Source organism: Babylonia areolata, chromosome 1 (genome assembly GCF_041734735.1).
Source record: "Babylonia areolata isolate BAREFJ2019XMU chromosome 1, ASM4173473v1, whole genome shotgun sequence".
NCBI classification, from domain to species: domain Eukaryota; kingdom Metazoa; phylum Mollusca; class Gastropoda; order Neogastropoda; family Buccinidae; genus Babylonia; species Babylonia areolata.
Genome location: NC_134876.1, coordinates 94,386,654 through 94,412,585, shown reverse-complemented (window position 1 = coordinate 94,412,585; position 25,932 = coordinate 94,386,654). Strand labels below are relative to the sequence as shown.

The following is a 25,932-nucleotide window of genomic DNA, read 5'->3' as shown; positions in this document are numbered from 1 at the left end:
CAGTGTGGCCCGGTTCCTCTTCATTTCCATCACCCTGCTGGTCAGAAAATCCACCCCTTGCACCACCATGGACGACAAAGGTGGTGAATGCGTCTCAGTGGGAATGTTTGCTTCCAGGCTGTTGGTGAGACTGGTGAGCACAAAGTTCTCTGCAGCGCTCAGCACGAACATACTCTGACCTTTTTCCAGTGTTAACAGAGCTGTTTGGAAATGTACTGAAAAACAAACAACAATACATAGTCATTATTATAATGATTATTCACACCTGGAGAGGTACGTAATCTACAAAACATCTTGAACAAAAGTGGCTTTCACACAGATTGCTGACTGACAATGAGAAGCAATGAAACAATACACTTTGCATATTACAACTTGAAGCAATCATTTGAGCCTCATTATCATTCATAATTCACATTTTTCAATGCAAAATTTCAAAACATCTCTTTTAATCATATATAAGAGAAAGCTCTACTAACTTCTTACTACACTTAAAAATTCAAAATGTCATTATAAAAAAACAACAGTTTTATTAACCCCTGACTGCTACTGACCAGTGAGCTGGTCAAAGGCGGCTGTCATTTCACTGACATAAAACTAAGCTTTCAGTTTCTGGTCAGGTTGAAAGTCACCATTTTTAATTTGTACTTCTCTTGGAACTGAAAAGTGCAAAAAAAGGTAGTAACTGCAAGCACTTAAGATTGGTTTCATTTTATCAAGGTTCAGCAGTAAAGTAGTTAAGCCATGGACTAACGAAATGCATTTTTGTGTCCTCAGTTTTGCCTCTTTTTTTTTCCAGTTGTTCCAACCAACATTTCTATTCTCTCTCTCTTTCTCTAATCAACTACTTTGAACAGACACAACAGAACATACAGTTTTGTTCAGTGACATAAATATTACCGTTATTGTTTTCCAACCAGAGCAACCCTGCAGGGCAGGCCACCACCTTAGACAGACTGCTGAAATAGGCTGCCCCAACCGAGGAGCAGCCCGACACTACGGACGACTGCACCTCGTCGTACAAGGCAGCCACCTTCTGCCACAGTGGCCCCGCCCCACCTGTGATGTGAGCCAGGTGTGCCGACACCCCCATAGCCAGTACCAGCGTTGCTGAGTTGAGACCATGGGCTTTCTCTCTGACCATGTCCACAAAGTCAAAAAGACCACAGCGCTTGGCGTCCGCTTCTGAGATGACTGTGATGGGAAACAGATTTTTTTTTTTAAAGGAAAAGTAAATTATTCATGGTCTCTCTCTCTCTCAAAGTCAAACACACACACACACACACACACACACATTTGCATGCCCACATACACATATATTCATTTATGTGTGCATGTATTAACACACACACACACACTGAGTCCCAGGCATACAATGATACATATGCTCAAAAACAGACACATTACCATATATCTGGACACAGGATAAACAAAAAATATATAAGTAAAATTCACTTGAAATAAAGGTCTGCTTGCCTTTACAAGGCGGGTGTGGCAAATCTGTGATCTAACATCACTTAGAGCGGAAACTTGGAATGACATTAAATTGAAATCGACGATACCTACCCTTTGTAATTTATATATTGCAAATCCTGTGCAAAACAATTCCCTATAGTGTAAACAAAACCAATAATTATGTACAATTACACATCATTTTCTTTCTCTCTCTGAGTCTCTCATATGTACATGCACTCATGCATGAGTACATTTACATCTATGCAAAAGAAAATGCATACACACACCTCCATCTATCTATCTATATAGACTGATAGATAAATATACATGGTATCACCAATATGAAAAAATACACAAGCAGTGAAAATCCTCACTATACAGTATACTTATCTCTCTGACAATACAAGAAATACATTACATGCATTACAAGACAACAGCGTAATTCTAAACCCAAACTGACTCAGTTCTTTGATAATGTCCAACAGGTGATGCAAGATTGTGTCATCGTGTGGAGCAGCCTGCATGCTACACAAAGCTTCCAGAGTGTTTGGTAGCGTGGACATAAACAGCTCTTTTCCATCATCCTGCTCTCCTCTGCTCATCTGTAACATTTAGTATCCATTAATATCCAATGGCATTAGAACAAAACAGTTCAGACAAATATCCAATGGCATTAGAACAAAACAGTTCAGACAAATATCCAATGGCATTAGAACAAAACAGTTCAGACAAATATCCAATGGCATTAGAACAAAACAGTTCAGACATATACTACTTCATTTATCATTTATCAATATCATTACTAAACCGACACAGATATTTATATATAACCTAAAGCATGTGCAAAGACATCTGTGGAATTCTGTAGTCAGAGACTGTCCAACAGTATCTAAAAAAAAATTTGTTTTAATATAAATTTTTTTTAATCTGCACTTTCAACTCAGAATGCTGAAACTGCAAACTTCACAAAAGCAGGATCTAGTTCTATAATTCTTAAATACGAGGGTCTTGATCTATAAATATACTGAGCTTATAAACCATTGAGATGTACTTTGCATTGCATGATCATGCAATCTATCAGTCCATCACAGGCACAAAATATTTTACTGACATCTCAACTGTTACATAAGAAACTTTCCCCCTTCTCCGTAAAAAACCCACAAAAACACACACACACAAGAACATGAAAAAGATGTAGACAAATAATATTGTTATCAATTAGACAGGTTTTGCAATAGGTCAAGTTTTTGTTATATGAGATCATTCACACAGTGACATGCAAGAACATTATTTATTGGCCTGTTACCTCAAGAAAAAAAATGTTTTATCTTTGTTGATTTCTGCCAGGACAAAAGAAAAAAAAAGAAGCACATAAAAGGAAAACATTTTTAATCTACAAATAATATAGCTGTTAACTATGCTCTATACTGGTATTTTGTCAGTTGTTTCACTTTGCTTCCACACAGAATTATTTCATGATTATTTCCCTTTTTTTCTTTTTCGTTTTTTGTACCTCAGCATCTGCACCATTTCAATGGCATCATACCCCCATGCCACTCAACCTCAGTCTCCCATACACAGCCACAATTTCAACTGCCAGTCTCAACACCACCAGTCCACAGGGAGATCGATATTAGTATATCAATGTTTGGTCACCACACTGCCACACCATCAGACACTCTGCACTGCAGCATTTCAGTGTTATTCTGAAATGGATGTTCTGATTGAACATTAGCAGAACACTATTTATCAAACCCCATATTAATGACAATAATCACTGTCGTGAAGTCAAACAGTAGTGACCATGGCCAACCATTAACGATACTAATTACTATTAATGATAGCATTATCAACTGTTTTATCAGAGAAATGTCTGTAACAGTGTAAGTATGCTGAAGTTTGCAATGTTGAAGGTTGGATAATCATGACTGGTTTTCAACTTAAAGTTACCTGTTATATATATATATATATATATATATATATATATATATATATATATATATTCATTTTATTTTAATTTAATTTATAATAAAGTTTGTAAAAACTTCCCTGTCCTTTCGTACACAAGTTTCAAGAGGCTAACCTCGCCCTTAAGAACCGAAGTAGGTTTTTATCCCCTCGTCATCCCAACACGTGTATTATTCTTCCTCCCTGTGGTTATCAACACACTTCAGTTCCAATACTTTCAAGTTTGTAGAACCAAAGAATCAATTAAAAGTCTGAAAAGTTAAAACAACATGAAGTATGTCACGCAGCGTGACACTGACAGTTCACGTACTTGGCACTCTAGAGTGGACGACATTTTTGACAGGCGTGGTATTGCCTTATTACAAGGCTAAGTTGCTGAGGAGTCGTCTCTGTGGAAGAAAGCCGAGGCTCAAAACATCCGAAAACGATAAATGTTATACCATTGCCAATGTTCTGAGATCATGCATTGGTTGCGTTGTGGAGGGTTTTTCGGTGTGCATGCTCAAGGGAGATTATGCACAATGTGTTCAATCTCTTGTCACTCTCTTCAGTTCGACGTTCTTGGAGAGCACAAGTTGTGCTACTTTTTTTTTTCCAAACTTAAGAATAAGCAGATGACTATCAGCTCTTTGATGAGCACTCCAGAACATGCCGATGGCCATCCTCTTTTCAATTAGAATTTTTTCGGTGTGTTCGTATTCGTGAATACAATTTTTGTCGACTGCTGCAGGTGTTTCCCCTTAGAGACTATACTCAAAGAAGCTCTGCTGAAACTGAAGGCGTCGACGTAGTTACCAAGAGTTTCGATCAGTTTTTAAGGAGCCCTCACTGCGTTCGGACAACGCCACATACGATACATCATATGTACTAGGCAGATGCCTGACAGCAACATAACCCAACACACTTGAGTGCACCTATCAGAGTGGATTTCATCTGCAGAGTGTTGCCAGAGGACAACTGACTCTCAGTTTTGTTGCCATGGGTTCTCTTTCAACGCACCAAGTGCGTGCTGCACACGGCGGGAGCGCCTCGGTTTGTTGTCTCATCCAAATGACTGGACGCTCAGATTGATTTTTCAGTCAAACCTGGTGAAAGGGGCGACGGAGAGTGGAAATCGAGCCCAGACCCCCACGGACACTGTATTGTCCGCAGACGTATCTTTACCATCCTGCCGCCTTCCTCCGCATACAGATGTTTCCTGTATTACTGACTGATGGAGTCAGTGATGAAGGAATCCTCTTGCTCCCCTTTTTATATTTATCCAGATAGGCCTACATGTCTCAGTACCACATCCAAATTTGTTACTATATCAACTTGCGGCTTTGCCGCATTACAAGTTGTATTGGATCGGACTGGATGACAATGAGTTAGTCTGTCCCAATCATAAAATCACAAACTCAGTTCAACAGAGTTCAAACAAAATTCTGCCGTGAAGTATATACTTTATACTTTTAATATGATCAAGTCAATCCTCCTCAAAAATTTTCATTGGCCTCCCATCAAAACACACATTTAGTACAAGCTCCAATTACTTCGTGTCCTCTACCCTGAACCGAAAAGAGTCTTTGTTTGTTATCTCGTGGACCTGGATAAATATGCACTCCATCATGATGGCTTGGTTCCGCATATAACTGGGGAAAAAAAACCATATTTATACATACACTCTCTTCTCTTAATTAAACCTTTAACTGATCCACGAATTTATTGTCCTCTGAGCTGCTGCTTCCTTCCAAACAGCTCTAAAAACTCAGTTTATATGGCTGTTTAAGGAAATTACCATTTCTTAAATAAATTCCCACCTGGCCTGTTCACTGTCTGCGTAAAGCTCACTGCTGGTCTCTTCGTTAGTTCTGAGAATGAATATGCTGCATGGCGTAATATTTGGATGACTGTATGCGTGTCTGTGTGAGCTTGTATATGGATGTAGTGGGTGGGCGGGGGAGGGGAAGAAGAGTGCATATGTGTATGCAGGTGTGTGTGTGTGTGTGTGTGTGTGTGTGTGTGTGTGTGTGTGTGTGTGTGTGTGTGTGTGTGTGTGTGTGTGCCTTCAGTGTATTGTATTGCAATGTATTGCATAGTATTGTACTGTATTGCATTTGTAAATAATTGTGAAACTGTTCCATCTCATTCTCTGATCATGTCCGTGACCTTGGCTTTTTCCTCGATAAAGATATTTCCATGCAGTATTACATCAGCAAAACCTGTCAAGCAGCCTACTTTGACTACTTTGTTGACTAAGCGCGTTGGGTTACGCTGCTGGTCAGGCATCTGCTTGGCAGATGTGGTGTAGCGTATATGGATTTGTCCGAACGCAGTGACGCCTCCTTGAGCTACTGAAACTGAAACTACTTTGAACTCAGACGAATCAGCTCCATACGCCACTACCTCACACTCGACGCAACCAAAACACTAGTCAGTTCATGCACACTCTCTGGATTGATTAGACTATTGCAACTCTCTTCTCATCGGTTGTCCGCAAACACTCCTCATACCACTATAGCAGGTACAAAACTCCGCTGCCAAACTGATTTACAAAGCAAAAAGATTCGTGCACTGCACACCCCTTCTAAAAGAGTTGCACTGGTTACCCATAGAACAAAAAATCGAATACAAAGCCGCCTGTCTCTGCTATACCATGTCATATCTGGAACTGCACCCCAATACCTCTCTGGTATCTTTCAAATCTATGTACCCTCCCGTTCTTTTCGCTCTGCTGCTGCTGATAGAACCTTATACGTCCCAAAATACAAAAGAGAACAGCTCATGCGGCACGTACGGTGGTCGAGCTTTTCCATCATCTGCTGTTCAGATATGGAACTCTTTGCCTCAACACGTCCGTCACAGCCCCCACTGCCTTCCTTTAAATCTAACCTCAAGACTTTCCTCTTCCAGCAGCATTTCCTCTAGACCCTCTCTCATACATGAAAGTAGTTATTGTATATATATATATATATATATATATATATATATATATATATATATATATATATATATATATATATATTGTAACGCTGTTGTGTGTACGTCGAAAGTATGCATGTCTGTGTGGATGGATGGATTGATGCATGCATGTATGTATTGTACGTACTGTACTAGTTCGTATGCTCATATATATGTTTATTTTGCATGATTGTGAGTTGAGGACTGAGTGTGTCTCGTATGCATGTGTGTGTGGATTGTAAAGCGCTTTGTGCAATGAGGAAAGCGCTGATAAATGTCCAGTTATTATTATTGTTATTGTGATGATGGTGATGATGATGATGAAATAATGTTAGCATCGTGGATTTTCAAGTAGTTATAAGATTTAATTATAGATAATATATTTCTCGTTTGCTGTATTATAGTGTATGACATTGCATTGTACTGTATGGTATTGCATTGTGTTGTGGTAGTAGCTGTGGAAGAAAAAATTGACGTAACTATATGGATAACAACTGTCTTGGAATGAGAAATGAGGTGCCATGCTTATTGTGATCGTTGCCCTGTACACACAGACTGCCATCGTGCTGTGTGAAGAGCAAGAAGTAATTATTGAGCGGTAGGGAATCACACACACACACACACACACACACACACACACACACACACACACACACACACACACACACACACACACACACACACAGTCCGAAGAAATAACAAGATTTTAAAAAGTCTGTATTCTGGGAGATTTTAATTATCCAGCTATAGAATGGGACGGTACTTGGACAGATCCTTCAGACAAATTTTTTTTTGAATGTTTACGTGATGCATTCCTGATACAAAAGTCGTCAAAACCAACAAGAACTAAAACCAGGTCAAAAACCCAGTATTGTGGATCTGGTAATAGTAAATGAAAACAATTTAGCATCAGATATCAAACACCCAGATCCACTGGGAAAGAGTGACCATGATGTGCTGGTTTTTCAGTTCCAAATTCCATTGGTGAAGGAAAAAGCAGAAAAAAAAGTATAAATTTGATTTTTTTTAAATGGGAAATTATGATGGAATGAGTGAAATGATAAATAAAGTAAACTGGGCATCAATGGATTGGGATGGAAAAGACGTGAACCATTGTTGGAATGACTTTAAGACTATACCACACAAAACTGTGAATAAATAATTACATACCAAAAGTAATACCAAATAGACAGGAGAAAAAATCAAACCCTCATGGATGAACAATAAAATAATGAGAATCATCAAAAAGAAATATAAATTGTATTAGCGTTTCTTAAGAACTAAGTCAGGTTACTGCTATTTGTGCTATACCAAAGAAAGGAATAAATGCTGCAAAATAACTTTTTTTTTTAAAGCTAAAAAAAAAAAAAAAAAAAAAAAAAAAAAAAATTACGAAAGAAATATAGTTTAAAAAAAAAAATGTAAGCAAAGTACCGAAATATTTTGGAAATATTGTCAAGAAAAAACAAAATTTAGTACAGGAATATGGATATTGAAAAAAGAAGATGGTAGCTTAGTAGAAAACTATCTAGAAAAAGCAGAAAATCTTAATAAATCCTTTGCAATTGTGTTTACAAAAGAGACCATGACAAACTTACCCGAACTTGGAGAAAGCTCCAGGTCGGGAAATGTTAAGAGTCACTCCATTGGCAGTAGAAAAGACGTTGCATGCCTTAGACCCCTACAAAGCACAAGGACCAGACAAAATACACTCAAGAGTATTAAAGGAATTGAGCAGAGAGTTAGCTCTTCCTTTGAGTATTATTTATAATAAATCACTTGAATCTACTTGCCTGCCTAAAGATTGGAAGATGGCTGAGGTAACAGCTATATATATAAAAAGGGGTCAAAACATGAACCAGGAAACTATAGACCATGCAGTGAGCTTGACTTGTACTGTAAGTAAAATCTTGGAGTCTTTTAGCAGGGATGCTATAGTATCACACATGACAACGAACAATCTGTATGCAGACTGTCAACATGGTTTTAGACAGAGAAGATCGTGTACAACACAGCTCCTAGAAGTAATTGAAGACCTTACAACAACGATAGATATGGGTAAACCTATAGACATAATTTATTTAGACTTTAGAAAAGCTTTTGACTCTGTACCACATCAAAGACTTTTATTGAAATTAGCTTCATATGGTATCACTGGAAGCACACTGAACTGGACAAAAAACTTCTTGTCAGAAAGAACACAGGTAGTTAAAATTGGAGAGAAAAAAAGTCAACTGATGAAAATGTTGTTAGTGGTATACACAAGGCAGCATACTTGGCCTTGTGCTTTTTACAACATACATAAATGACCTCCCTGAAAGCATAGAAAGGACATGCAAAATATTTGCAGATGATACTAAACTTTACGGTAATGCACAAGATACTACTACACTACAAAAAGACTTATGTAAGTTACAGGACTGGTCTAACAGATGGAATCTATATTCTAACGTATCAAAGTGTAAAGTAATGCACATCGGGGAAAAATCCAGAAAACAAATACCATATGATAATAGAAGACCTTGGCATAACTTTCGATAATAAATTATCATTAGACATACATATACAGAATATAATAAACAAAACCAACCAGACGATAGGAGTAATCAAGAGAGTATTTACTTATTTAGATAAAGATATATTTCTTAAACTATATAAAGCATTGGTTAGATCACGAGTAGAATATGGTAATATTGTGTAGCACCCATACCTCAAGAGACAACATATATATATATATATATATATCTATATATATATATATATCTACAAAGGTTACAAAGAAGTGCAACTAACTTATTAAAATAATGCAAATCTATGAGCTATCAACAGAGACTTACATACTTAAGTCTGCATTCATTAAATGGTAGAAGGCTAAGAGGAGATTTGATAGAAACTTACAAAATGTTAAATTGCTATAATGAAGTCAATGTGAATAATATTTTTAGAATGTCAGATTATGAGAGTACAATAATTCAGTGATGAAAATTTGTAAAGAGCGCTGTGACACTAACCTAAGGAAAAATTCACGAGCTAATAGAATTGCACAAATATGGAATGCACTACCCATTGAAACTAAACCTGCACAAAATACTAATGTGTTCAAAGAATCTCCTTGACATGAACATCAATTTAAAAGAAAAAAATATTGACTTTGAGGAATGAGTTACAGTATATGTAAAAGAAAACATATGTATATCTACAAATAAAAGGAGAGAGATATTGAAGGGTACATAAAAAAGGACGTGAGACCCAGGCAGTCAAATGCCAGTCCCTACACTACTACTACTACTACTTCTACAACATAACAACGCACACAAAAACAGTTGCCTTTGCTTTGCATATAGCCACTGGATTCTAAAAGACACACACGGTACTTTCCCTTGAAGAGCTGTGTTGATGTTTGGTCTTCCGTACTCTCGTTTTCAGAGCGCAGCAAATGGTTCATCATGGTGAGAATTCTAAGTAACGGAGACATCGTGCCAGACGATGACCCAAGAGCTCAGGGGTCTCGTTCCCGAGGAAGTCAAGGGGATAACACCAACAGACCTCGACAGGTAGACTTGCACAGAAATGAAGCTCTTGAACATAGTCACGGTGCCACGTTTCACTTAATGCGAAACAGACACAAACAAGCAAACAAGCAAAAAACTGTTACCATTCACTTTCATCTTAGCCAAAAGGCCGAGAAGCCTATAGTAGTGCAAACATATTCCCTACGCCAGTCGTAGAGCGTGTAATCTCAGGATAATCAATGAAAGTGGTGGTTGAGAGGAATTATGATGATGATGATTTGTATTGATTGGATACTTAGTTATATAGCGCTTATCCATCCTTAGCTCTAACTTGTGTAAGCGCCTAACAAACATGAAGTCATTTGCACAACAGGTTGTCTGCCAGGATGGATTAAAGCTGACTGCGATTTGCCAATTGGCACTCGTAATTCATTTCCTGTGTCATTCAGTCAGGTTTCAGTCACACACACTCATGCACAAGTAACTACACCCGTGACTGTTGGTTTTTAAAAAAATTTTTGGCTTTTTTTTTTTTTGGTGGTGGTTGTTAATACATCATGGTCCACCATGTAAGTAGTAGGTAGCCATACTCCTGTTTGGGGTGATGTCCATACTGGGTGTGTCCTTGTTTGTATAACCCAGCAAACACTGACATGGATCACAGGAACTTTAACGTGCATGTTTGATCTTCTGTGTGCATAAACACTCAAAGGGAGTTCAGGCACTAGCAGGTCTGTACATATGTTGACCTGGCAGATGGGGAAAACCTCCACCCTTAACCCACCAACTGGGTATCCAACTCAAAACGTGGGTGATCTCATCCAGTGCTTTTACCAGTCGACCCCTGTGCCCATCAATTTTTGTTGCTGTTGTTATTGTTTATAACCCAGCAGACAGTTGAGTGGGAAGAATCTGTAGAAATGTCTGTGGAGTCTGTACCACAGAGCATTGTTCTCTGACAGATGCAGTGAAATCTGATGTCTTCTTCTTTGCAAATGACTGCCTTCTGTTGAGAGCCATGAAAATCAGGGAGACCATTACTAGATTGTGCAGAATGACTGATGAAAGCTAGAAGTGTGGAATGGGGAAAGCATTTCAGTGCAGAAAAGAGTGAAATCCTCAACATATGAAACAGGTCAACACACTTCTACTGCCTGAGTTTCCACATTCTGCATTGAATACCCTCCGAGTCTAACTTTTCAAGCACAACCCCAAGCTTGGAGTCCTACTCACAGAAGACCTGATGTTGACAGTGCACAGTCAGGACATTGCAAAGAAAGCCATCTTCACAATGGTTTCTTGTGATGTGCCTGGTGTGTGGACTGTTGCTGTGTTTTCTGTCAGTGCATGCATCATGGCTTTGTGGACATGCTGCTTGATGATATATTACTGGAGGCAATCATCATATTGTGTCTGACTCTTCAACTTGAATAAGCCAAATCTCATAATCATCCTCAAGCAGAACTGCAGATGTATTGATTAGAATGCATGGATACAAGTGCATACAAGTTCATGAAGTGCCAGCTTACCAACATTTTACTGTACACATTACATGTGTAGATGGTAATTTAAAATATACTTAATGAGAATTAGTTTTATCATTCATTATTTTGAACATTCTTCCTCTGGATACAGAAAGCAATCCAGATTTGTTACATACGTTCATTAATGTGCATAATTCATTGGGGAAAAAACTCACACCCAGTGGACAGCTTGCTGTTAAGTGTTGAACTTGATCATTATGGTCAGACAGTGTGAGATATTAACAGTTCATAACCAAAATCATATGTACATGTAGTATTTGATTTTTAAATGTATATTTTTTGTTGATGAGAACAATGCTTTGTACAGAGTAGTGTACACTAGCTTGTTTGAGAGTGTCTTTTTATACAGCATGCAGAAAAGGTAAATACACAAGGATATTCAGCCATTTATGGTCACGTAAATGCATTAAATAAAAAAGCATTTACAATGTAAATTTATCAGTCTGGAACTGATCATGACTTTTTTCCCCATTGTGTGTGTTTTCAGGGATTTGTGCAACATGCAGATTATAATGAAAACCAAGGCATGCCCATGGGAGGAGGGCAGCAAGTGTCAGTGTTTGAGACTCTCAACCAAAAACTCTTGGGCTTGGGAATCCCACGTTTCAACATTGGACAGTTCACGATTGAACCCATAGTGTCTTTAGGATTTCTGCTGGCCGGAGTGTTCCTTGGGCTGCCAGGACTGATTTTCGCAGGACTGCTGTTCGTGGTGTCCAAGATGAGTCAGACTGGAGGAAACCCTTTCACAGGAGGATGGGGGCAGCAAGGAGCAGCTGGGGGCCAGCAGCCACCAGCGGGAGGTGGGGGTGGGGGTGGGGGAGGATTTGGCGGAGGGGGAGGAGGATTTGGTGGTGGATCAGGAGGACACAGACTGGGAAGATCATAGCTGACTTCTTGTCTGTCACCACATATTGGCTAGTAGTAGTGGTTGACAGCTGCGGACAGTCCTTGGAAAAAAAAAAGAAAGAAAAAAGCATTATGTATGATGCATTATTTAAATTGCCAGTGACTGATTGACTGAGAAATGTACTGTGTATTTTCCCCGAATTGGTATTTTTTAATTATCAAGTTTCTAAATAACAAGATGAAATTGGTTACAATTTCAGATAATTATTTGACAGATTATTTGATGTACTATTTGAAAGATTGACTTACTAAGATTATTGTGTTTTTATGAAATGAATAGGTGTTGTTGTTGTACTTATCGAAAAGCCTGTGGTTATATATTTAGCATTTTTATTCCTTAAGCTTAGTGTTAAAAAAAAAATCAGGGAAAGGCTAAGAAAGAAAAATAAAATGGTAGCAAGCAAATCATTTTATGAGCATAATGTCTAGAGATTATGTCTTGTTTTATAAAAATAAGAGCTGGTTGGGAAGCATGTATTCCAACTGATTTTGTTACAGTCTGAAGACACTGAAGAAAGTCTAATTTTGTTTTTTTGTCATTTCTACCTTGCTTTCTTTTACTTCTCATGATGCCCATTGTCATTGCTTCATGCATGTCCGCCCTCTGCATCCCATATCTTATGATACATGCTATCTTGTTCAGTGAGCCTTTTTTTTTTCTCTCACTTTGTTCAGGTCACCTTGGATCAATGTCCTGTTCATGCATTATTGATTGTAATTGTTTGTATGTAATTATGTTTTTGCATTACACACACACACACTTATAATTTATATATATTATATATTTAAATGCTGTATGGATGCAAAATAAATCTCCCAGTACATATGTGTATCCAAGTGAGACAACTTAACTTCGTCTTAAGTTTCTGTGACTGTCTCTTTCTGGTGTAGTTTGGTGCATTGGTTGCATTCATTGACTGACAGGCGAAATATTTTCCAGAATTTAGAGCATATTTTGAAGGCTTATTTGTAGTTTGAATGCAGTGAGTATGAAACTCCTTTGCGTGCACATGGCATCTTGGCCAGTATATGCTGCCATTGTTCCTTTCGTTATCTTGAAAAGCAGTGTGGTGTGTGCCAGTGAGGTTGAGCAGGTTGAGCAAAGTGTGTTGGGGATGAATTTGGAGGAATAAAAAATACCATTTGTGTTCTTCACTTTGGTTTCTTTATGTGACCTCACCCTTGTTTCCTTTCACCCTCCCTCTTGATCTCACTTTTCTCACTCTCTCTCACCTGTTGGTGTAATAAGGAAACTCAATGGAAATGACTGTGTGCCTTCATGGGAGTGTTCCACAGTGTTTACTGACAGTTCGCATACAAGCTTGCATTACTCTGGATTGTATTGTATTTGTATGGTATCGCTTTTCATCACAACATATTTCTCTGTGTGATCTTAACTGCTCTTAAGTTGGGAGCGCATCACTTGAGATAAAGTGCAGCAAGGTACTATGAAAATAGCGACACGTTTCCCTTATATCTGGAGGTCCTTATGCAACTAAAACTAGTGTTTGTCTCTCCCTTTAACTTTGATATAATTTTAACTCCAACAAAACATGGAATGTGTTTCGTTTATTTATTTGGTATGCCAATGAGAGACTCCAAGAAGATAACTGCTTTGGACTGTACTTGTATACATGTATACGCAGAAAGACACACACATTCAAAGCTACGTTAAAGAAACATGATCAAATCTTTCAACTTATACAACATTGAGTGTGGTAAAATTCCTGTGAATATGTTCTAAAACTCATCAAGCAGCCATTTACAACTGGCAGGCCATCTTTGTCATATCGTAACTAGACTTTCAAGCACATACACACAATTACAGTTGTTGTTTTTTTAAAGATGCATGTTTTTGGTACCAGTATAATTCACATTGTAAATTACTACGAAAAGATAATTATGAATGAAGTGATTTCATTGTATTGTCAAAGTGGAACTGTCACATGCAGAGCAGCATTTAAAAAAAATATTTTATATGAATTTCTTTTCTGTATTGGAATGGGCTCCTGTACTTTTCTACCCCTGTGGGGATGCTTGGGGTCTTTCAGTATAAATAGCATCCCCACCCTCTGGAAATTCTGTGCTAGAAATATCCACTTTTCTATTGCTCTCTTTATTTCTTTCTGCCTTTTTTCGTCTGTCAATGTTGTCTCCTATTTCTGCCTTCCCATTCCATTCCCCTTTCTTTTTTCAAGCTAGCCTTGACACTTTCTTTTTTCTCTTTTCCGCAGTCTGTGCTGTACTATCTGTGCTGTTTTGCTCTAGTGATTAGGTAGGGAAATTGTAAACACTGGAGTGGGCACCAGCTGTCCATTCTGCAGTATTACTTGCCTGTATGGCCATTTTATATATCTTTTGTTTGGTTTTGAAGTATTGTTTTGCCTTTTTTATGATTTTTTGTAATCTGGAGATGATAAATTAAGCAGAAGAGATGATAAATTAAGCAGAATGGCTGACATCTTCAGCACGGTCCATTTTTATTTCCCCTAAGGAGCTAAATGGTTAGGATAATGTGTCATGAACTGTGTTTTGTAGGTTTATCTTAATGGGGTTTTTTTGTGTGTGTATGTGACAGTTTTGTGCTTATCATGATTGGACATTTGTGTAGTTGGGCAGTTCAGATATGGCCTTGTGCGGTCAGCAGGACTATAACTGTATAAGCAACAATGATGATCATAATTGTACTTTTCTAGTTACTGTAAATGTCATTGTGCTTTGTCAGTGACTGTTACATGTGTATATGTAACAGTAAGTGGCATGCTTTGACGGTCTTTTATTTTTTGACATTGTGTGTGTTATTTTAACATATATACAGAACAAAGAAATTTACTGAATTAGTAGAATAGGCATTGGTAACACAATTTGGCACTGAAGTTGATTTTTGTGAAATGATGCACACTAGTTCAACATATTTGGATCAAAGTAAATGTTAAATCATTTCTTGCATTTGTTGATGCATGAGTGCTTCTGAGTTCACACCTGTTCAAGTCTTTCTATTGAATGTGTGTGCATTTGTTGTTTTAAAAAAAAAAGAAGTTTTGAATAAATTATAAGTTTTTGTTCTCAAACAAACAGATTGATGTGTGTGTGTGTGTGTGTGTGTGTGCGTGCGTGCATGCGCGCGCGCCTTTGTATGAGTGTACATGCATATGTGGTGAGTGTATGTGTGTGCATGGCAAACTTTGAAGAAATACATTTTCTCAGCTCCAACTGTACAAGTATTAAACGAAAATTAGCAGGATCCAAAATTTATAATACCTTTCTACAGTTCTAAATATCCATTTAAGAAGATACTGCCCTTCTGAAGTGTCTGCAAGTGTGTGTGTGTGTGTGTGTGTGTGGTAATGTCAAGGTAACAAGTGTTAGAAAATCCAGGATTGACTCTCAGGACTTTTATCCATGTCATACATTTTGTTAAACAGATTTGAACACCGAACATTTTGTGACTGTAGACTTGACTTTCGATGAACATGAGCAGTCAAATGGCATGTAAATGTTCTCTTCCTCCTTAATGTATTAATCTTTTGTGAAGAATTCTAGGGATAGAGCTTAGTTCCCATTATTGTGCTCAAATTTATTCCATTCCTCATAAATTAAATGGGAGTATAGTTCTTCCAGAAACCACTGCCAAACCAAACATTTGGTTTACTGACTGATATGACATCAAACATACACAACTTTGATAAATGTACAACATCCAAGAATTCATCAGTTTAAGATGCCTTTGTTCAATGGAGAAATCCTGTTGCTGAATCTGCTTTATTACACGCTCTTAAAATAAAGCAGATATGGATAGATTATCAATGTGAACAAACTATTAGTGAGTCAAAATTGTACAGCCTTGCTGCCTGGTAAAGTGCAAAAATGCAGATAAACCAACCCTTTCATTTCTTTTTATTATCAATGGCTTTAAGCAACAGCAGCTGTTGACATGATCAGCAATAAACCTGATTCCAAACAGTGTCGGATATAAGTCACTGAAACATGCAAGAAGGCATTGTTTGTTTTTGCATATTAGTGTTATTTTTCGTAGCTTTTTGTAGAATAGTTTTCCCGGAACAAATTTTCTGGTGTACTATACATTACATCCATCCATAACTGACTTTGATTTCTTATTTTTGCAAGTGGTTACATTGGTATTTTTGTTAAACTATTGTCAGTTAATGCATGTATGTGTATACTGTCTAGAGTCATGTACTGATGTCTGGAAATGCACGCACGCACGCACGCACACTCACACACACACACACACAGAAATAAAGCATACACTGTAACAACATTACTGTTTATGTGTACCAAAGCAATTTATTTAGACAAGGAAAATTAAGTCTGAGAGGATGCAAGACCAGTCTGGTACCATTTAATGGATGAATAGGCTTAGAGCACACCCACAGACAGACAGACAGTGACTTTAGAAAACAAAATGAGTTAAAATCTGACTACATGGTACCATTTACCTCTTCTATCTAAATTTTCAAATGGGATCTTTTTTTTCTCTTCCCCAAATCAAACAAAATCTCCTTTGCAAACTGTTATTCACAATAAACATGGTATAATTTTGCAGGAATATACAATTATACAATAGGTCGGGTAAAGCAGCTTGTATTAAAAAGGTTTTTTTTGATTGTTTTTTGTTGGTTTTTTTTTTCCCCCTTTTCTGTTGCTTAGAAAACAAAGGCAGTAGTAATAGGGTAGCAGACCATACATGGGGGAAAAGTACAATATCTGTGTAACACGTCCTGACTTAAAACATCTACTCCAAGTATACATGAAAAATAATTATGAAAAGAAAATTGTCATGTGAAGTCTTTCTATGATTAAACAACATAGCAGATTATTTGTCAAAGAAAAAAATGTTTAAAAAAAGTGAAGTTTCTGTTGCAAGGCCAATCAAGATTTCCATGACTGGAAAAAATGAAGATGGAAGTTTTGCTCAATTAGTGAAGCGTTTATGATTCAGTAAATCACTGGTTGGTCGCTCTGCTGCTTAAGTCAGCAATGCTTGATATGAAACTTGATGCTGAATGTTGGGGCAAACAGTTTCAGCTTCAAGTGCAATCAGGCATGCTACAAGACACAAACCTTGGGCGTCCTGCTCAAAGTGTTCAGACACAAAATGGGGTGATCAAAGAGAAGTGGCAATAGATGGCAACGTACAGCACAAGCATATTATATACTGGTTAAAGGTGAGGCAGTGTGGTATAGTACCATTCTCAGATTGAACAGGACTCAATCTTTATCATACACACACTCATCAACTGCACCAAGCTCAATGCTAATTTACTAAGCATCACAATAGCGTGACAGATAACTGGTTATATTTTATATGCTTCTTTTTTTCTTTTTTTGTTTTGCCCTCTTGAAGTGTACACAATGCTACAACAATGGTCATTCACGCTTTGGTCTCTAAAACCACAACACACGCTTAACAGCAAACAACTTGGAAGGGATCGCGTTACATGTACAGCGTTTCAAGATTGACCACTGTGTAATGATAATTCAATGATGATGAAATACTGTCTTGAAATTTATGACCGGATTCCAAATGATTTGCGCAAAGCGGCAAAACAAGCTGAAAAAAGTGCACAATATGTACTGCAGACTTATAAACTGTTACGACAACATCTTGCTGGGAAGACCATGTGCTCTGTACTTGCGTTACATGGACAAGGTGGGTGTTGAAGTTAGGGGAAGGGGAAAACACCTGTTCATTTTGTCATTATCTTTCTAGTCAAGTTAAACTCATATTGTGATAATCAAGACTTGCAAGTATTTCCAAGTACACGAGGAAAGTCAGTCTAGTCTGAAAACAGATTACAAAATTAATGGTCCAAACGTTTGGTTGGAGACAAAGTTAAACACACTGGGGCAGGTATGTTTAAGTTGTGTCTCATGCAAACATCAACAAAACTCTTTATAAATCACAACAACAAATAAGTGGGGAAAAGGAAATGAGTGAAGTTCATTTTTTTTCGTCCCCCCCCCCCACCCCCCCATGTAATATGTGAACTTAGAATATAATGAAGCCTCTCCCATTTTTACATATACTTACAAAATATTAAAGGAAAGGGTGAAGAAGTAATAAATTCCATTCACAGTATTTTGTTCCTCATGCTTTGATTGGTTCCTTTGATCAGTATCATACCTGGGTAAGCAGCAACGTAAGAGTTATATTTTGTGATCCATCACACTTTGTGTCATCATCTGTGAATCTGTCATGATCTTTGATGTCACAATCCAGTAATTATGAAAAGTCTCCACAACCACATCACACAGGACACACTGTAATGGTGGCTGGCTCAGGAAACCCTGAGCCTTCTCAATGCATTGGAGTGTGGGGGAAAGGGAAGAAAATGAACACCCGCAGTTACCACCTAGCTCCAGGAACAGCAAACATGGACACAGAAACTCAAGCCACCCATTTCCATTCCCTATTCTGGAAATGTACATCCAAGTCTACATGGCAGCAATAATAAATATTGTATCAGAAACCATTTTGATAACATGTCAATGTTCACGTATATGCATCAAAATGCAACTGAAACAGTGAAAGCAATGATATAAAACGTGATTTGATTAATTTGAAACTGTCGGCTTTATTGTTAAAAGCTCCTTTCCAACTTCTGTTATTATTAACACTTGATTCATTTACTCAATTTACAACAAAAACAATATTTCCCTTTTTTTTTATAAATAATAAATTAACTGAAGAAAACCAGCTTTCTGCCAGCTTTAGTCAAACACAATAAAATCCTGGAACAGTGCAGTGTAGAAATGCGTAATGCTAGTGCTGCCTTCTACCATCTACAGGAGTTCTGCTGGTGGCTTTACACTTCAGTGCCCTCATCCACTTCGGCACCATCGTCCTCAGCAATGGCAGGCACCTGGGGGTTGTACTCGATGAACTGGTTGATGATCTGCTGCATGGAGTCACGCAGCTCCTCGGGGGGCTCAGAGTCCTGGTGGACCTCGCTCTCTTCCTTGATGATGGTCTCCTCCTGCCCGTCAGGCCTCAGAACCGTCTTCTTGTGCACCTCCTTCTTCATCACCACCCTGATCAACACAGGTAAGGGACACCACTGGAGGTAAACATGATACAGAATTCTTCATCACCTCTGATCAACACAGGGAAGGGACACCACTGGAGGTAAACATGATACAGAATTCTTCATCACCTCTGATCAACCCAAGTAAGGGACACCACTGGAGGTAAACATGATACAGAATTCTTCATCACCTCTGATCAACACAGGTAAGGGACACCACTGGAGGTAAACATGATACAGAATTCTTCATCACCACTCTGATCAACAAGGTAAGGGACACCACTGGAGGTAAACATGATACAGAATTCTTCATCACCTCTGATCAACACAGGTAAGGGACACCACTGGAGGTAAACATGATACAGAATTCTTCATCACCTCTGATCAACACAGGGAAGGGACACCGCATGGTGGAAGTACACTGCATGGTACACTGCATGGTACACTACATGGTACACTACAAATTTCTTCATCACCACCCTGATGGGAAGAAGACATCACTGGGACTTCACATGGTGTGATACAGAATACTTCATCACTACCCAGATCAACACAGGGAGGGGACACCACTGGGGCTGAACATGGTACAACACAGATTTCTTCATCACCACCCTGATCAACATAGGCAGGGGGCACTACCGTGAGCGACATTACCGCGAGTAACACTACTGCGTGCAACACTAACGCGAGTGTAACCCTACCGCGAGTATCACTTCCGCGAGTAACACTTCCGCGCGTGCACCGTTGTCGCACGTTTAACACTACCGCGTGTAAGACTACTGCGTGTAACACTTCCGCGCGTGCAGCATTGTCGCGCACTTTGTTTCAAACAGGTGCTGGTCACTACCGCAAAGAGAGAGTGGAAGTTCACTCAAGTGAGTTTGAGCGGCCACAAGAGAGAGTGTAAGTTCTTTTGGTTAGCACAACAAGCGTTGAGTTAGTGTTCAAGGACAGTGTTCTTCTGTCGAACACGCACTTTGCTTCAAACGTTGGCCATGGAGGTAATAAAGTCTCGTTACTCCAAAGACAAGATCCTCTACAACTGGTATATTTACCGTCGAGACCGTATAAATAAAACAACGGTCAACTGGCGCTGCGTACAGGACACATGTAAAGGGAGAATCAGCACACCGCTTGACTACCGCAATGGTGCGGTCCCCAATGTAAAATATGACCACAACCACCCTGCCAACCCAGCTGACGTCCAGAAGCAGAAAAGTGTTGCTGAGATGAAAGAAAGAGCCGCTGCTACCGATGCACCACCTCGAAGGTTAATTGGTGAAATGATGGCAAATTTGACTGATGAGACGCTGACCAATTTGCCACAGAGATCATCACTCAGGCGAACAATTCAGAGAAAACGGAAAAGAGATGATGCCTTTCCCCCTCTGCCACGAAATTTGGAAGACTTCGAAATTCCGGAACAATTCAGAGACGTTCTAGTTGGAGGCACTCAAGTTAGGTTTCTATTGCATGATACAGGTGACGCTGATAATGATGTTGAAGAAGAAGAAAACCGGTTGAAACGCATTATCCTCTTCGGAACCGACGAAATGTTGCGGTTTATGACTGCAAACTCTAACTGGATGGCCGACGGCACGTTCAAAGTAGCACCACAACTGTTCTTTCAGCTGTACACCATTCATGTCATTAAAGGCAACCATGTCTTCCCATGCTTGTATGCTCGCGGAAGTGTTACTCGCGGAAGAGTTACTCGCGGTAGGGTTACACTCGCGTTACTGTTGCACACGCGGAAATGTTACTCGCGGAAGTGTCACTCGCGGTAGGGTTACACTCGCGTTAGTGTTACACGCGGCAGTGTTACACGCGGTAGTGATGCTCGCGGTAGTGACCCGCACCCATGGAAAGCTACATAATTCATCACCACCCTGATCAACATAGGAAGGGGACACTACTGGAGGTATGGAAAGCTACATAATTCATCACCACCCTGATCAACATAGGAAGGGGACACTATTGGAGGTATGGAAAGCTACATAATTCATCACCACCCTGATCAACATAGGAAGGGGACACTACTGGAGTTATGGAAAGCTACACAATTCATCACCACCCTGATCAACATAGGCAGGGGACACTATTGGAGGTATGGAAAGCTACATAATTCATCACCACCCTGATCAACATAGGCAGGGGACACTACTGGGGGTATGGAAAGCTACATAATTCATCACCACCCTGATCAACATAGGAAGGGGACACTACTGGAGGTATGGAAAGCTACACAATTCATCACCACCCTGACCAACATAGGCAGGGGACACTATTGGAGGTAAGGAAAGCTACATAATTCATCACCACCCTAATCAACATAGGAAGGGGGCACTACTGGAGGTATGGAAAGCTACATAATTCATCACCACCCTGATCAACATGGGGATGGGACACTATTGGAGGTATGGAAAGCTACATAATTCATCACCACCCTGATCAACATAGGAAGGGGACACTATTGGAGGTATGGAAAGCTACATAATTCATCACCACCCTGATCAACATAGGCAGGGGACACTACTGGAGGTATGGAAAGCTACATAATTCATCACCACCCTGATCAACATGGGGATGGGACACCACTGGGAGTTAACAGTGTCACAGTGTGATACAGAAATCAATTCAAATGAAACCAAATCATGATGCTTACAGCCCAGTCGACCACTTGAGGGCCATTTCAGGCCTGATCACATGTCAGTTCTTAAAACTTGTCTCAGAACACAAAATAATGTTAGAAAGTTGACTAAAACATTAAAACAACCAATTCACCCACATCTCATTGGAACCACATAAAAGTGTGATACAGAAAAGGAGAGTGGAAAGCAGTATGGCCTGGCATATTTATCATGGTGAGACAAGATTGATAAATCAGAGTGTCTCATATATATCATTTACCTTAATATAGTGATGCTCTCACAGGCAATTGGAGAGTTGGAGTGTGAAGTTCCTGGTCGATCAATATAGATATAACCAAACTAGTGCTCAAACAACATAGCAACCCCACATGAAATTGATCACAGCTACTGCATGACGCACATACGTATGCATACACACTTTTACATTATGATACATTTCATTTCAGTCACATAAAATGAACAGATCTTTAAAATGGCAAGAAAGAAAAAAAGAAGAAAAAAAAAGAAAGACCACACACACTCACACAAAACAAGGTGGCAAAATATCTAACCACAAAGTACATTACCATATTTACATCGTCCGTTCTTGACAAAAAAGAAAAAAAAAAAAAATCAACAACAAAAAAAGAACCTAAACGTCGGAGGACTGTTTACCTGTGTGTCTGGAAGCCATCATCACTGCTGATGTCTGCTGTGTCAATACTGTCTCCTGCAAACAGGACATCACCACATGCAGACACATCAGCTTGGTGCCTCCAGGCTAACAATGTGTGTACAATCATTCACCTCCACTGATACCCAGGTTACCTGGACTGCTTTTTTTGTGTGTTAGTCAAACTTATCCAAGAAGTATTGGCATAAGTCAGTATTTTCTTTAAAGCGCCTGTGTGCGCACACGCACACACATACACACACACACATTAGCATACACACTCACACACACACACATTAGCATACACACTCACACACACACCAATACACACACACACATTCTCTCTCACACACTCAAATGGATGCATGTGCACACACAAACATCCATATACATATACACACCTCTCTCTTTGTTCTTGATAATAACTATATAAAACAATCACACAGTTTATGATAACTTACCTTTAAGAAAGAGTATCAATGCTTTTCTTTTAATCATTTTTCTAGCATCAAAGAGCTTAGACATTATATCCTTAAAATTAAACAAAATACACTGTGAAGATAATACCTTTATGCACATAAATCTAGGAATGCTTTGGTCACAAATTGCAAATGTGTGCATAATAATAGCAATTCATACTTAACTTGTAACAGATAAGAAAAGATAGGAACAATTCAAAAAATAGTAAACAAAAACAACAAATAAAGAATAAATCTCTAATAAGAGCTGAATGCATACAGAGGAGATACAGGAGAGAGAATACCAGAAAAAAGTGAAGTCTTATTTTGACAGCTTGGGGGAGAGAGAGAGAGAGAGAGAGAGAGAGAGAGAGAGAGAGAGAGAGAGAGAGAGAGAACAAACCCCTGTGTTGTGTGCTGAAAGGATGCTTGTTTTAATTATTCTACTTCATTCTTTGGAGAACAAAAAAATGTGAAAAAAAAAGAATGAGGAACAGAAGCATCATAATACTGCTGCAGTTTGGACTGAGGAAAAGAACAACAGTAAATGGATCAAGCGGGAGCATTGTAATGCTGTAATGTATGATCTAAGAGAAAGAGCTAGAGAGGGAGAAAGAGAGAGAGAGAGAGAGAGAGAGAGAGAGAGAGAGAGAGACAGACAGACAGACTGGCAGACAGAGAAACAGAGACAGAGAGAGACAGACAGAGAAACAAAGAGACAGACAGACAAGAGACAGACGCAGGGACAGACACTGAGAGGAGGACAGACACAAAGTGAGACAGGACACAGAAACTTCAAGAACTGACAATACTATAATTGCTCTGTTAGATGGAACAAATACATAGACCAAACCATATTGTACTTTATAATCATGTGCGTGTGAAGAGTGACACCACTGAGTTTAAGTATGTTGGTTAGTAATGTCTAAGAACAGAGGCAAGAAACTGAAATTACAATACCTGTCGCCTTGTGTTTGAGTTTTTTTTATGTGATCAAATGAGACATATTGAGAAAGAGAAAACAGAGAGATATATAATGTAAGATTAAATTTAATCGAACAGAATCAGTTATATGATGAAGTTATGCAGCATTTTTCTCTTCTCTCCATAGACATGCACATGCCTTTTAGAAAAGAATGCACAAAATCACAAACATATTTCAAACATCATTAACTACAATATCTATTAAAAAAAAAGAAAAAAAAAAAAAAAAAAGAAGAAAACTGACAGGTCTCTGAAAATCAATCATAAATTTGATCAACAAACACAGCAATCCTTTGACAACAGTCAAACAACAAAGAATCCAACACCTCCATTCATCTCGGGCACCTGAAAAAAAGCAAAGCAACCAAGTGAGCACAGGAACATAACTGGTGACACCACACTGTCAAAAAAAACAACCCCATTACAACTCTGATAAAGCAAATGTGAAAATGAAATCCACAAAATCTGGGCAACAGAATCAGCACAAATCACACAGTATCCACACTACTAGAACTGTAAATAAACAGAATCCACACAACATAAATAAACATTCATAAAATATTAATAAAAAGAATCTACATAATATGACCAAACAATCTACACAACACGCATAATATATAAACACAAATTCTACACAAAATAAAACAGTCTCCCTTTGTCACCAAACAAAGGGGAAAAACTGAAAAGGTCAGATGGGGTAGAGGCAATTAAGTGACAGATATGCAGAGTGGAGAGACAATTTTTTATCTTTCAAATCTTCAGTAGATAAAGTTTACTACATTTTCAGTATTTTCAAATCATAAAACAGGGTAAGCACAACTCTTTTATGAGATTTTGATCAAGAAAACTCATTCAAGGAATTGAAAGAGAGTAATATAAAAAGAGATTAAAGCTCATCAAATGAAAAACAACTTTGACTTTTTCATTTTTCTTTCTTTTCAGCTGAAGAAAAAGGAGTTCTTTGAATATTAAAAACAGAATGGTTGGAGCTGGACTGGAATCTGATTTCAATCTGGCATGGGAGAAAAAGCACAGATCAAAATGTACCCCAAACAGGATGGGCAACAAAACAAAATTTAAAAAAAATGCACCAGGGCCAGATGAAGAAAAGGAAGACATGCTATCAATATCAATATGAACTGAAAGCATTGTAGCTTCTGAGATCACTGTGAAAAAGGAAAAACAAAACAAAACAACAACACCAAAACATCTACAGTGACAAAGCTAGCTGAATTTCATGTTTAGACTATTAATAACACTACACATTACTTGGTAGTGCTGACTCAATATAATTTGTTTTGTAATTCAAAGTTCTTTAGCACATGGAACATGGAAAACTCTGGTCTCAGGAGAAAATGTCACTTTCTTCACAATTCATTATTTGCTTGTTTCATTCATCTTGTCTATCTATTCATCAAAAATGTTTCAGTAGTATACTTTAAAATCTATCAGAACTGAGGTAAGGGCGTTCTTTGGTTACATCTTTAAAAATCAAGTTATTGCAGATAAAATAACATCTTTATACACAAGTTATTGTAGATATTTAGAATTATCTTTATACACAACATAAAAACAACAACAACAAAAACCAAAAACTAAATCAACTCTGTACAACTGCACAGAAACAACTACTCAAATAACTCAGACAAAAAAGGGGTCCACAAGGCGAAATGAAAAGAAAGGAAACCTGTGTAAAGGAGAAAAAAAAAGAAAAAGAAAAGAAACAAAAGCAGGATTAAAACAAGAACAACAACAAAACACACACAAAAAAACACCACTGAAATCAATGATTACACAGTCTTTATGGTTCCTG

General features: G+C 38.3%; 3 protein-coding genes across 47 annotated transcripts in view; 1 reads left to right on the top strand and 2 right to left on the bottom strand.

Moving 5' to 3' along the window:
- Positions 1-3,912, bottom strand: part of LOC143289686 (uncharacterized) — a 15,538-nt gene extending 11,626 nt beyond the window's left edge. Inside the window, exons 1-4 of the mRNA XM_076598737.1 lie at positions 3,731-3,912; positions 1,913-2,054; positions 898-1,191; positions 1-215 (exon numbers count right to left, since the gene is read on the bottom strand). The exon at positions 1-215 is cut by the window's left edge and continues 212 nt beyond it. Of these exons, the coding sequence (XP_076454852.1) occupies positions 1-215; positions 898-1,191; positions 1,913-2,054; positions 3,731-3,754 (675 nt within the window). The 5' untranslated portion in view covers positions 3,755-3,912. The remainder of the gene's footprint in view (positions 216-897; positions 1,192-1,912; positions 2,055-3,730) is intronic.
- Positions 3,913-9,720: 5,808 nt separating this feature from the next.
- On the top strand, positions 9,721-15,396 carry LOC143289667 (protein FAM241B-like). Its single transcript, XM_076598718.1, has 2 exons — positions 9,721-9,914; positions 11,904-15,396. The coding sequence occupies exons 1-2, from the start codon at positions 9,807-9,809 to the stop codon at positions 12,303-12,305; spliced, it is 510 nt and encodes a 169-aa protein (XP_076454833.1). The 5' UTR covers positions 9,721-9,806; the 3' UTR covers positions 12,306-15,396.
- Positions 15,397-16,611: 1,215 nt separating this feature from the next.
- LOC143289416 (uncharacterized) overlaps positions 16,612-25,932 on the bottom strand; it is a 198,891-nt gene continuing 189,570 nt past the window's right edge. For 44 of the 45 annotated variants that reach the window (XM_076598412.1, XM_076598537.1, XM_076598544.1 and 41 more), the window contains 2 exons: positions 22,680-22,734; positions 16,612-19,381 (listed from right to left, as the gene is read on the bottom strand). In XM_076598412.1, the coding sequence (XP_076454527.1) occupies positions 19,156-19,381; positions 22,680-22,734 (281 nt within the window). In that variant the 3' untranslated portion in view covers positions 16,612-19,155. The remainder of the gene's footprint in view (positions 19,382-22,679; positions 22,735-25,932) is intronic. The other variant, XM_076598609.1, reaches the window with a different exon arrangement.